Source organism: Elephas maximus, chromosome 23, assembly GCF_024166365.1.
Source record: "Elephas maximus indicus isolate mEleMax1 chromosome 23, mEleMax1 primary haplotype, whole genome shotgun sequence".
Lineage (NCBI taxonomy): Eukaryota > Metazoa > Chordata > Mammalia > Proboscidea > Elephantidae > Elephas > Elephas maximus.
In genome coordinates, this window is record NC_064841.1 from 20835573 (window position 1) to 20849169 (window position 13597).

The window sequence follows — 13597 nt, forward strand, 5'->3', positions numbered from 1 at the left end:
CAGGCAAACTACAGAATAGACGCAGACAAACTTTGCCTGGCACCTGAGAACTTTTTCAGGGGCTTCCATTGGCTATACTGTAATATTCTCCAATGCCTGGTTTAATTTAGATACTTTTTTCCCCCTTATTGAGTTCATTGGAAAACGTAAGGTAATTTTTAAAACCATGACCTTGACTCATCCTGTATTTCTATACTGGAAGCAACTCCGTACTGTGCCTCAGTCTTCATCTCTGCAACGTTCTGCTTTGTACTCCCCTTATCCCAGCCCCCACCCCAGCCCAGTTTGTAGGCAGTGAAGGTGAAAGGGAGACAGGAAGGGAAGATGGCAAAGGGATGGAAGGGTTTGAGGTTCAACTTGAGAGATGGAAAGAGGTATATTTCCTCAAGATCTTTCTAATAAGGGAGGAAAATAAAAATAACTCAACCCCTTGGTTATACCAAGAGCAATTACCTGCTGGATACCTCTTCACTCTGGTGTTTTACGTACAATACCTTCCAACAACCCTATAAAACCAAAACTAAACCTATTGGCATCAAGTCGATTCTAACTCATAGTGACCCTATAGGACGCAGTAGAACTGCCTGAAAGAATTTCCAAGGAGTGGGTGGTGGATTCGAACTGCTGACCTTTTGGTTAGCAGTCGAGCTCTTAACCACTGTGGCACCAGGGCTCCAACAACCCTATAAGTAGGGTATTATTTTCTTTTTTAGATGATAGCAACAGGTATGGGAACTGAAGTTCAGAGAAATCAAGTAATATACCCAAGGACACACAGCTAGTAAGTGATGGAAATTGCGATTCCACACAGTCTTGTGTTTCTCAAAGGCCAGGCTCATTCCAATGTTCTGTGCTGCCTCCCTCTGAGCACAATGGAAAAGAAACACTTCTATGAAGAGTAATGGTTAATATCAATGCCCTGAGATCTCTCAACTAAACCAAAACCAAACCAAACCCGCTGCCATCGAGTTGATTCCGACTCACAGCGACCCTATAAGACAGAGTAGAACTGCCCCATAGAATTTCCAGACGGCAGCTGGTAGATTTGAACCACTGACATTTTGGTTAGCAGCCATAGCACTTAACCACTATGCCACCGGGGTTTCCTCTCAGCTAGAAAGGTATAAAAAAATCTCCAGCTGCCCACTAGGCAGCTTTTCATTCTAAAATACTTAAGATTTTATGATCAAGGGTAACATTTGTAATTAGGAAGGGACACCAGCAATCACTATTTTGCTTCTGGGTATAAGCTGGTTACCATAGTGATTGGAAAACATGTTTTCTTTGCAGAGGTAGATTGCTTCCTTCTGCTGGACATGCGTTGACGAGGCCCCCTCCTGCATGGGGGATGTTGGAGGGACCTGACCCCCTGTGGTGTGGCAAATTCTATCCTCCTAGGACAGGGAGGGTAAGATTTTGCTTATACTATGAGGTTCTAAGCAAATGTGAGGACCTGGAAGTGGATTCGGAATCAGGGAACACTTAGGGCCTGAGGCATCGATGCTTTGCCTGAGAACAAGCACAGCTGAGGGCCATCAGAGAAACAGAGCAGAGCAGCCACAAATGTGAAAAATGATGCCTTAATTTTAGCAAATTACTGTATTTCAGCTAGATTTGCTTCTAAAATGAAAGTATTAATTTACATGGAGAAATGAATGCCACAGACTAGTTTGATTTCCTTTCAAATTGAAACCTCAAGTTTTCATTTGGAAGCATCTTGTTGCTTTAAGCAGCTGAACCACTGTGAGACATTTTCCCTTTAGTTACACCAGTGCTAGGCTCTCCTGTGCTTGCTGTGTCTACTTTATGGACAACAGTCAGCTAACATTAAATGAAAAGGGTTCAAAATCTGTTCTTCTATGCTGACACATAGCAGTGTTTCTCAGCCTTGGTAACACATTAGAATCGCCTGGGGAACTTTAAAAGCTACTGGTGAGTGTGTCCTGCCCAGGTGTAACCATTTGCCAGTTGGGTTGATTCTAACTCGTGTGACCCGATGTGTGTGTCACAGTAGAACTGTGCTTCCTAGGGTTTTCAGTGCCTGATGTTTTGAAAGTAGGTCATCAGACTTTTCTTCTGAGGTGCCTCTGGGTACACTTGAACTTCTAACCTTTTGGTTAGCAGTCAGGTGTGTTAACCATTTGAACCACCCTTCTAGGGTGATGGTAGGGCCTGGGCATCAGCGTTTTTTTATGTCCTTAGGACGTTCTAATGTGCTGTTGAGAACCACTGATGTGTAGGGTGGTGGCCATGTGGATGTGGTGGAAAAGGAATGATGGCGGAGGACGGACAGAACACGTGAAATGGCAAGAATAAGGGCATTGGAATTTAGTTGATCGTGGACTTGAATTTTAGCTCTGGCACATTCTAGAGCTGTGTGACATGGGAAAATTATTTAACTCTCCTGAGCCTCAGCTTTGACATGTTCATAATGAGTATATTAGTACTTTTATAGAGTAGTCGTAAGAAAGAAATGTTAAGAAGTTCCTGTCACATAGTAGGCAGTTTATACATCGAGCTATTTTTATCCTTAGTAAAAGTAGGTAACAATATTGAAAAATTATTGTGTTCCAGGCACTGTCCTAAGTTCTTATTAGGAAAGAAAGTGAGGAAGAGGAGCTCAAGGTTGACTAAGTGATGGCAGAGGAGGGAGAAGGGGAGACAAACAATAGTGTCCAACCACCCTGTGGCGTTACCTCTGCATGTATGAGCGAAGGACCGTGATTCCCAGCAGAAAGTACATCATGATGGAGCACACCATCATGGCCAGTCCCAGGAGAATGGCCCGGTCCTCTCCTGCTTTCAGTGCTGTGACTGTTTTCCTTTTGTCCAGGAGGTCGTGGTCCTTGATTTTTTGGTAAATATTTCTGAGGTTGAAAATAATACAGTCTTACATGGAGTTCGCCGTTAATCAGCATGCCCCTCGAGAGTGGGTTAGCCCTGCCCATGCCTTCTGAGGAGCAGAGAGGTCTGGAGGAGCCTTCCAAACCACAACCGGATCCTGCTGAGCCACGTATGATCACTGCCTCACACAGACACACACACAGACACACACACACACACTCACCAAACTTAAGCAAAACCAAGCCCTCCTTTAGTTCGGGACTCAGGTCTAACCATTAAGTTGTCTTTTTTCTTTTCCCCAATTTTCAAGGAAGAAAGCAATTTTCCTCAACCTCCAAAAGAATGCTTTGGGCTTATTAGCTTTGCCATTTATCCCCAGCTGATCAGTATTGATCTTTTTATAAATAAATAAATAGTAACATACATTTTTTTTTTAACATACATTAGGAATCTATCAACTTAATACCTAATTTTCCCCTCAGCAATAATAGAGAGGAGTCATTTAGGTTAATATTTTTCTCAAGCTTAGAACTGCTTAGGGCTCTGTTGGCTTGAGATTTATAAACATGTGAAGTTGCAGAGTGGTGACTTGAGATTCCTTTATTATGTGTCAACACTTGAATGAATTTAGATATGCATCCATCAAATCAAGGCCAGGCCCCAGAACTTTGGATAGTTTTGTTAGTTTTTTTAAAAAAATTTGAAGGATCAAAAAGCACGTCATGATGGAGTACATGATCATGGCCAAATTGCCTCCTGAGCTCAAACCTTGATTTCATTGCTTATTAGCTATGTGATCACGGCCAAGTTCCTTAGCCTTTCTGATCCCTAGTTTCCTAAAAATGGAAATGTTTGTTTTACTGCGCTGTAGTAATTAAATGAGATGGCATGTAAGTCACCCAGGAGAATGACTGGCATGAGATAAGTGAGTAATAAGTGTTCCTTATTCTCTTTTCAAGTGGTTAAGAGCTGTGCTGCTAACTGAAATGTCGTCAGTTCGAATCCACTAGTTGCTCCTTGGAAACCCTATAGGGCAGTTCTACTCTGTTCTGTAGGATCGCTATGAGTCAGAATCGACTTGATGGCAATAGGTTTGTTTTTTTTTGGTTTATACTCTTTTCAAAGGAGTCCTGGTAGTGCAGTGGTTTAGTCAACGGTTCCAATCCACCAGGCACTCCGTGGGAGAAATATGTGGCAGTCTGCTTCCATAAAGATTTACAGCCTTGAAAATTCTGCAGGGCAGTTCTACTCTGACTAGACTTGATGGCAATGGGTTTTGGTATCCTCTTTTCAACATGGGATAGGGCATTACAGTTCAATGATGTGAACACTAGAACATTCTAAAATTGCTGCTATTCTCCAAAAGCGTTTTCTAAATGACTGAACGGCAAGAGAATGCAAAGTGCATGAAGCCTGGGAGTGGAGAAGTGGATTTGAAACAAAATCTGAAAGAGGAAGGCAGAGGAGAAATGAGAAAATGGCTGAGGTGCTGAATGCTTGGTATGAGGAATGTGGGTAGGAAGGCAATACTCAGGAAATTCAGCAAGGCAAGTGACCGTGATCAGAGAAGCTCAGATTGTATTTTGAGAAGGGAGCTTTGGACCTCCTTAGTAGTTAGGGCCTGGGAACAGAGAGAAGGACAATTAGAATGCTGAAAACAGAGAAACTTAAGATGTTTAAGCTCTAGGCAAAAGCCAATGTGCGTAAGAATAAGTTCAGATTTCTCTTCTAAATTTTTATCACTGGTCACCCCTGTTTGTTCGACAATAGCCTTAAAAGGCTGTTGGAATTGTCCTAGGATAATGCTACTTTACTAAGGGGAAGAAACCAGAGTAGAATCCCACGTGGAACTTAGATGGAGAGAGAAGAAGTGCCTGTTGTTTGTACAGTTGTATGTATGTTCAGGGGTTATATTCAACTATGCATGCCAGGATGACCTTATTGTGTTTATGGCTGACATCCCTTCTGATTGGTGGTTAAATATTTTGAGTTCCTGTAGATATGTGTGAGAGCATGTACATACTAAATATATATCCAAAATGTCTTGGGGTTGTTGTTATTGTTGTTGCTGTGTGCCTTTGAGTCGATCGATTCTGACTCATAGAGACCTTATAGGACAGAGTAGAACTGCCCCATAGGGTTTCCTAGGCTGACATCTTTATGGGAGCAGATTACTAGGTGTTTTCTCCTGAGGAGCAACTGGTGGGTTTGAACCACAGACCTTTTGGTTAGCAGCCAAGTGCTTAACCATTGTGCCACCAAGCCTCCTTAGGATAGAACATTTATTCATCTAGTTATAAAAACGCAAAAATTAATGGATTAGTTTATTATAGTTCTCTTCTTAGGGTAGTTTATACAAATCTTACCCTTCCCTTGGGGAGTGGACCTATTGCAATAGGCTAGTCATTGCTAAGTAGAGACCTTTGTTCCTCCTTTTTTTCATGGTCACCCTTCCTAGCTTTCCCCACCACTCTCCTAAGTCCTGTGGCTCTCTGCTCACTCTTGGCTGTCTTTATATTCATTTTTAGGATCTCTGAGAGCTCATATCTTTCATTATTCTTCAGTTTCCAACCCCAATGCCCCTGGACTAGCTGGCCTGGCCTGCTTTTTTACTTCCACAGGCTGACAACAAATCACCCTCCAAGTTTTCCTGTTTTTTTTCTGAGATTTCCTTTGGAAATTACAGGATTCACATCAAAGCTCTTTAAACTTGACCCTTTATGAACTTGAACAAAAAGAATCAGTGCCCGTTAGCAGCTAAAGCCAGTGGGCAGGAAGACTGCTGAAGCAGGAAGAGACAGGCTGAGTCTGAGTGGCTTCAAAGACCTGCTGTAAAATCATAATCTGATGTGACTTTAATATTATTATTTATCAAAATGTATTTAACTCTGATGGCTGCCATTGAGTTTTGCATCTTCTGCATTTGCAAGCCAGCAAGAAGGGAGCAATAGCTTCACAGTTCTGGAATATTAGGCTATCACACTGCATCACTTATGTCAGTCTTTACCCATAAAAGAGATGCAGTGTAATCAGTCGGTTATGTCACCAGAACAGAGAGCATATAAAAATGATTCAAATATGTAATTTCAAAACAAATCACAATTTGAAAATGGTTAATAAATGTTCTTCATAGGCTCTAGAATGTGTAGAGAAGGGGGAAAATGATTGGCTTCTACACAGGATATTACCCAGCAAAATAAAAGTGGGTTGAATGGGGTGGAAAATACTCAGGGAAGTCATCAGTAAGTGATTATTGAATGAATGGATAAATAAAGGAGTAAATGAACAATTTGGAAGAGCAGAGAGTTCAGTTTAGGTCCACAAACTTGAGTGCTGGTGACCTCTAGTCACTCGGGATATGGCTTCTGTCAATAGAAAGACAGGCATAAAAATAAATGTCAATACGGGGTAGTAAATTTAATGACAGAACTGCTGCAGTGTTTATGAGAGCACAAAGGAGGGAAAATTTCCCCAGCTTAAAGGGAGCAGGGCAGGGAGCGAGAATTGAGGTTAGAGAAGTCTTCCTGGAGGAATGCCTTAAACAGAGCCTGCAAAGTTGAGTCAAGTTAACCAAGTGAGACAGGGCATCAAGGGTATTTCAAGCAGAAGAAATCACATGAACAAAAGGATGGAGACAGGCTACTGTGTGGTGGGCATCAGAAACGACCAGTATGTTAATATTACTGGGATGAATGTGGGATGTGGGAACTGGGGGCAGACAAGTTTGGAAATGTAGGTAGGTCATGAAGAGTTTTGTAAGTCATTCTGAAGAGCTAGGTCTTGATCCTGTAGTTAATGGGAAGCTGTCAGAGGGGTGACATGATCAGAATTGAGTTTTAGAATGATCACTCTGGCTGCAGTGTGGAGATTAGAATAGAAACAGGACATGACTTAAATCAGAGAGAAGAATTAGGAGGTGCTTCCAAGTGTTGGTGAAGTGTGATGCAAGCTAGATCTAGAATGGAGGTAGGGTGGATATAAAGAAAAAGATGTATGGAGATATATCTAGGAGAGAAAACTTCAGGCTTTGGTGATTGATAGAATATAGGAGATGATGAAGAAGTGAGAAAGATAGCAAAGTTTAGACTTATGCCCAAGTACTTAGTTTGGATAACTGGGGCAATGCTGAAGAGTGGTAGGGGAGGGATCCTTATTCTCCCTACTCTTCTGGGTTCCAAAGGGGGACGTTGCTGTCCCCACCAAGGGGCAAAAGGCTGATTTTGCGTTTATGGACTCTCTCCCCACACACATATTGTCCTGAGGTCAGGTGGAGGAGTGTCTAATCTGATTGGTGAGCTAGGCCAGGGCCTGACATGCAGGGAGCCAGTTTTATCTTTTGGGTAAGTTTGAAGGTTATTGCTTATGTGTGGCATAGCTGTCTTTTTTCTTTATTTCTTTCTTATTTTGCATTCTCTTGTCTTTGTTCAGGCATGGCGTGCCTTGGCCTTCCAGTCTCCAGGTTGTAAGCCCCCGTTGGGGAAGAGAGTGTTCACAGCCCCTGAGACTGAGTGGGTTAGGTGAGTGGTCCGTTCCCATGTCAGTTGTTTGTAATGTTAGGGGGAAGCAGCAGGATGCTACATTTTGGGCCTCAGTCCTAAATATCATTCTTTAAACTAGAAAGTCTTATACTTTACCAGGAAGACTTATACTAGAAAGTCTTATACTTATACCAGGAAGACGAAGTTACTTGTCGTCATTAACAGAGCTAATATTGGATCTGCCTTTGGCTCCTTGTGTTTGTTTTCTATGTATCTACCTGAAGTGGGGGTAGAATTGAGGGCAAAAGGCCAGTCAATTTGCTGAAGTAGAGAGCTCAGGAGGAAGAATGGGTCTAGTGTTCACAAACTGAATTTCAGGTATGTGGGATGTTCAACAGTAAATGTAGAGCAGAGGTTTGGATATGTGCGTTTGAAGCAGATCTGGCTTTGGCGTGTCTTCACAAAGCAGCATGTTATAGATCTATTGAGGCAGTCTTGGCTTAATGGTATGTTGGATACAAGCCAGCATTTATACATCTTGACAATACCAAAATAGTAAATATAAGCATTCTGTTTTTGGGCAATGGGAGTTATTAGTAAATCTACAGAGCACATCCAAATCTAACAAAAGCCTTTATGATAAATATCTTGTGTAACAAAAGATTTTCAATTGCCCAATCAAGCATCCTTTTTTTTTTTCTTCAAGCACTAGGTAACACAATACAATTTTACTCCAAACTCCAGATTTGAACAGTTTTTTTTTAAAGTTTGATACTAGACTTCATCCTATAATTCATAAATAATTTATGAGGGAATGTACATACGAGCATAGATAAAAAGGGTAAAGACAGAGGAAAGAAAGCTTTTCTCTTTGGCCTTCAGCAATTTAAATTCAGATTCCCTTGGTGTCTAGCCTATAGGGAGAAAAGAATTCAGGTTAAGGCAGAGTAAAGGTCATTTATTATTTTATTTGTTCATTCATTTAGTCAATATTTTTTAAGTATTCAATAAAGCAAAGATGTCGCTTTGATGAATAAGGTGCTCCTGACCTAAGCCATGGTCTTTTCAATTGCCTTATATGCATGTGAAAGTTGAACAATGAAAAGGATGGCAGAAGAACAATTGCTACATTCCACTGACTATTCCATGGAGGCCCAGAAGAACAAACAAATCCGTCTTAGAAGAAATACAACCACAACGCTCCTTAGAAGTGAAGATAACGAGGCTTTGACTCACTTACTTTGGGTATGTTATCAGAAAAGATCAATTGCTCTCACGGTTTGTTAAGTAGAGGGTCAGCAAAAATGAGAGAAACCTTCATGAGATGGATTGACACAATAGCACAACAACGGACTCAAACATACCAACGATCATGAAGATGGTACCAAACTGGGCTGTGTATTATACTATTATACACAAGGTGGCCATGAGTCAGAGCTGACTCAACAACAACAACACAGATGAAACACACTGTGCTAAGTTCTGGAGATAGAAAGTGAATAACAGTTGGTGTACCTTGGGAGCCGGGTGAGATACCACTCATTACGATACACTGCAATGAGGCCGATTACAGAGGTGTGCAAAACAGAAGCAAGCCAATATCCTGAGGGCCAATTTGCCAAAGGCTCAGTTACTGAATGGCTAATTCACCAAAAGCCAACTTATTGAAGGATCAATTCACTAAATGAATACCCAATTGGTCACATTTACAGATTTAGCAAAAACTTATTTTAAGGGTCAGTGTTTAAATATAGCAAATTAATATGACTACATTCTTCTTATGAATATTTTAAGACTATATTATAAAAATACATTCAAACACAAAATATATTCTTCTTATGAATATATCCTTCTTAGTAGTATTTGAAAGTCTGCTTAATTTTTTTTTTTTAAAAGCTGTTTCCTAGGGATGCTTAGTCTCTTTATAAATACATTCTTATGAATATATTCATGGATATATCTTTCTTGATTATATGTGTAAATATATTCTAATAGGTATAAAAAAATTAGCATTTCATATGGGAGTCTTTCAGTTTGTACTGATTTTTTTTCAAATCCTTTTTACAGTATTCTCTATATTGACAACATTTTAGCATCATTAGCATTTTTTGTGGCAAATTTCATAGTATAACTACTTTGATACATGTGTCAACTTCATCAATTTACCAAATTTTGTTTCTTTTAACCATTCATAAAGGTTATAGTAATTCATTTTGAATGGAAAATTTTAACAGCTTTTTGAAGGTTTCTGTGAAGTTTTATTTGAACAGTTATTATTTTGTCCTTATGTCATTATTTTTTACAAATGCCCTGGTTTTGTTATTGCAACTGGAAGGGTCTGGGTAAGAATGGTGGAATCCTCCTCAGGGGAAAACTTGGCGAGAAGAATCAGCACAATGCACAGCCTGGCCGGCTGCTCCTCCAAAAATCAAAAGCCAAACCTATTGTCCATAGGACAGAGTAGAACTGCCCCATAGGGCTTCTGAGGCTGTAATCTTTATGGGAGCAGACTGCTGCATCTTTCTCCCCTGGAGTGGCTGGTGGGTTCAAACAGCTAACCTTTCAGTTAGTAGTTGAGCACTAAACTACTGCACCATCAAGGCTCCTTTTGCTGCACCTAGAGAGGGGGAAACCCCAAAGGCAGAGAGGAGACTAAAGGACAGAGAAAGCAGGAGGGTGAGGGAAGCAGGAGCTGGGAGACAGAGAGACTAGGGAGAGAGGGGGTCCGGGACCCAGAAAGGGAAAGACAGAGGGGCAAAGAGAGAGAGGAGAGTCTGGAAGTCCTGAATCTCATCCCTTTGCTTCCCACAACCCTTTTGGTCCCTGCTAACCTATTCAATGTGGGTTACCATAGAACTATGTAGAGATAAAATTATCATACAAAGACATTGGTAAATAGCTAAATTTGATACATGCATTAAATGGGTTGAATGGCAAATTGATCCTCTGGTAAATTGGTTTCAGATACATTGGCTCTTATTGTATTTTCCATTCCTTGAAATTTGCATTCAGCAAATTGGTGGTAGATGAATTTACCCAGGGCTTTTTTATGATTTATAGGCATGAAGGTGGCCTATAAAACTGCCAATTGCTAGCCCAAATTCAGTTGAAGGAGCAATGGTTAAGTGTCCTTGGACAGAATTTTGTTGAGTCTAGAATGATAGGGGAAGAGTATCCGGGCAGAAGTATGAGAGAACAGGGAGTAGTTAAATAGGAGTGAGTTCTAACGTCCAGTGAGCGGGGGATGCCAGCAATGAGCTGACTAGATAGGCAGGAACCAGTGATAAAGGATCTGTGTGCCTCATAAAGTTAGCCTACCTACCTGCCAGTTGCAGTTGGGTCAATTCTGATTCGTTGCGACCCCATGTGTGTCAGAGTGAACTTTGCTCCATAGGGTTTTCAATGGCTGATTTTTCAGATCACCAGGCCTTTCTTCTGGGGTGCCTCTGGGTGGACTCAAAGCTCCAACCTTTCATTTAGCACCCAAGCACACTAACCATTTGTACCACCCTGAAGTTAGAGAGATCATTAAAAGAATTTAAGTAAGGTGCTGATATAATTAGATTTTTATTTTAGAAAGATCACACATTAGTATATTAGTATGTTTGGTGGTTTAGAAAGGTAGAAGTCTGGAGGAAAGAAGGCGGATTTGGGAACTCTTCCAATGTTTTTACTTGAAAAAAGTCAGTGGAAGAGGAAATGGAGATTCAAATTGGAGATTCATCGTGCCCAGCTTTAACAATTTAAATGATTAGTTAAATGAGACTCTCTAGGTAGAGAAACAAAAGACAGCTGGGGTACTAGAACACGGAAAAGGCAGGAAGAAAAGGGGTCCTGAGGAGAAGCTGTCAGAGAAGTGAGAGGGCACCTGGAAGGTGCAGTACAGAGAAGTAGGGGAGAAATAAATCTAGAAGTGAAGAATTACGTATACTGGGAGCACTTGACCGAGATCTCCTCAGGAACTTACACACACTTCTTAACATAATGCATTTTTATATTTGTGACTTTCTGTCTTAATGAACACCGAGCTTCTCAAGAGTTAGAGCCAGAACACATTTATCATTGTACGCTCATTCCCACGCATTAATATAATACTTGGGCTGGAAATGTCTGCAATAAGCTTAAGTTGTAAGGCAGCTGACATTGTTGTTACTGTTAGGTGCCGTCGAGTGGGTTCCGACTCATAGTGACCTTATGCACAACAGAAAGAAACACTGCTCAGTCCTGAGCCATCCTCACAATCCTTATGCTTGAGCCCATTATTGTAGCCACTGTGTCAATCCACCTCTTTGAGCGTCTTCGTCTTTTCTGCTGACCCTGTACTTTACCAAGCATGATGTCCTTCCCCAGGGACTGGTCCCTCCTGACAACATGTCCAAAGTATGTAAGACACAGTCTCACCATCCTTGCTTCTAAGGAGCATTCTGGTTGTACTTCTTCCAAGACAGATTTGTTCATTCACTTGGCAGTCCATGGTATATTCAATATCCTTTGCCAACACTACAAAAATTCAAAGGCATCAATTCTTCTTTGGTCTTCCTTATTCATTGTCCAGTTTTCACATGCATATGATGCGATTGAAAATACCATGGCTTGGGTCAGGTGCACCTTAGTCTTTAAGGTGACATCTTTGCTTTTCAACACTTTAAAGAGGTCCTTTGAAGCAGATTTGCCAAATACAATGCATCTTTTGATTTCCTGACTGCTGCTTCCATGGGCATTGACTGTGGATCCAAGTAAAATAAAACCCTTCACAACTTCAGTATTTTCTCCATTTATCATGATGTTGCTCATTGGTCTAGTTGTGAGGATTTCCGTTTTGTTTATGTTGATGTGTAACCCATACTGAAGGCTGTGGTCTTTGATCTTCATTAATAAGTGCTGCAAGTCCTCTTCACTTTCAGCAAGCAAGATTGTATCATCTGCATAATGCAGGTTGTTAATGAGTCTTTCTTCAATCCTGATGCCCTGTTCTTCCTCATATAGTCCAGCTTCTCGGATTATTTTCTCAGCATACAGCTTGAATAGGTATGGTGAAAGGGTACAACCCTGACTCACACCTTTCCTGACTTTAAACCACTCAGTATCCCCTTGTTCTGTCCAAACAACTGCCTCTTGATCTATGCACAGGTTCCCCAAGAGCACAAGTGTTATGGAATTCCCATTCTTCGCAATGTTATCCATAATTTGTTATGATCCACACAGTCGAATGCTTTTGCATAGTCAATAAAACACAGGTTAATATCCTTCTGGTATTCAATACTGCAGCCAGGATCCATCTGACATCAGCAATGACATTCCTGGTTCCATATCTTCTTCTGAATCTGGCCTGAATTTCTGGCAGTAATTTGTTGATATATTGCTGTGGCTACTTTTGAATGATCTTCAGCAAAATTTTGCTTGTGTGTGATATTAATGATATCGTTCAATGATTTCCACATTTGGTTGGATCACCTTTCTTGAATAGGCATAAATATGGATTTCTTCCAGTCAGTTGGGCAGGAAGCTGTCTTCCATATTTTTTGGCATAGAAAAGTGAGCACTTCCAATGCTGCATCTGTTCTGTTGAAACATCTCAATTGATATTCCGTCAATTCCTGGAGGCTTGTTTTTCACCAATGCCTTCAGTGCAGCTTGGGCTTCTTCCTTCAGTACCATCGGTCCCTGATCATACGCTACCTCTTGAAATGGTTGAATGTCAACTAATTCTTTTTGGTATAATGACTCTCTATATTCCTTTCATCTTCTTTTGATGCTTCTTGCATCGTTTAATATTTTCCCCATAGAATCCTTCACTATTGGATCTCTAGGCTTGGATTTTTCCTTCAGTTCTTTCAGCTTGAGAAATGCTGAGCATTCTTCCCTTTTGGTTTTCTATCTCCAGCTCTTTCCACATTATAATATTTTACTTTGTCTTCTCGAGCTGCCCTTTGAAATGTTCCATTTAATTCTTTTACTTCATCATGTCTTCCTTTTGCTTTAGCTGCTCAATGTTCAAGAGCAAGTTTCAGAGTCTCCTCTGACATCCATCTTGGTCTTTTCTTTCTTTCCTGTCTTTTCAATGACCTCTTGCTTTCTTCATGTGTGACGTCCTTGATGTCATTCCACAACTCGTCTGGTCTTCAGTCATTAGTGTTCAATGTGTCAAATCTATTCTTGAGATGGTCTCCAAATTCAGGTGGGATATACTCAAGGTTGTATTTTGGCTCTCGTGGACTTGCTCTGATTTTCTTCAGTTTCAGCTTGAACTTGCTTATGAGCAATTGATGGTCTGT

General features: G+C 40.8%; 1 protein-coding gene across 3 annotated transcripts in view; it reads right to left on the reverse strand.

The window, feature by feature from the left end:
* The window catches only part of KCNMB2 (potassium calcium-activated channel subfamily M regulatory beta subunit 2), a 526027-nt gene that overhangs the window by 18271 nt on the left and 494159 nt on the right, over positions 1-13597 (reverse strand). For all 3 annotated transcript variants that reach the window (XM_049867403.1, XM_049867404.1, XM_049867406.1), the window contains one exon: positions 2697-2867. In XM_049867403.1, the coding sequence (XP_049723360.1) occupies positions 2697-2867 (171 nt within the window). The remainder of the gene's footprint in view (positions 1-2696; positions 2868-13597) is intronic.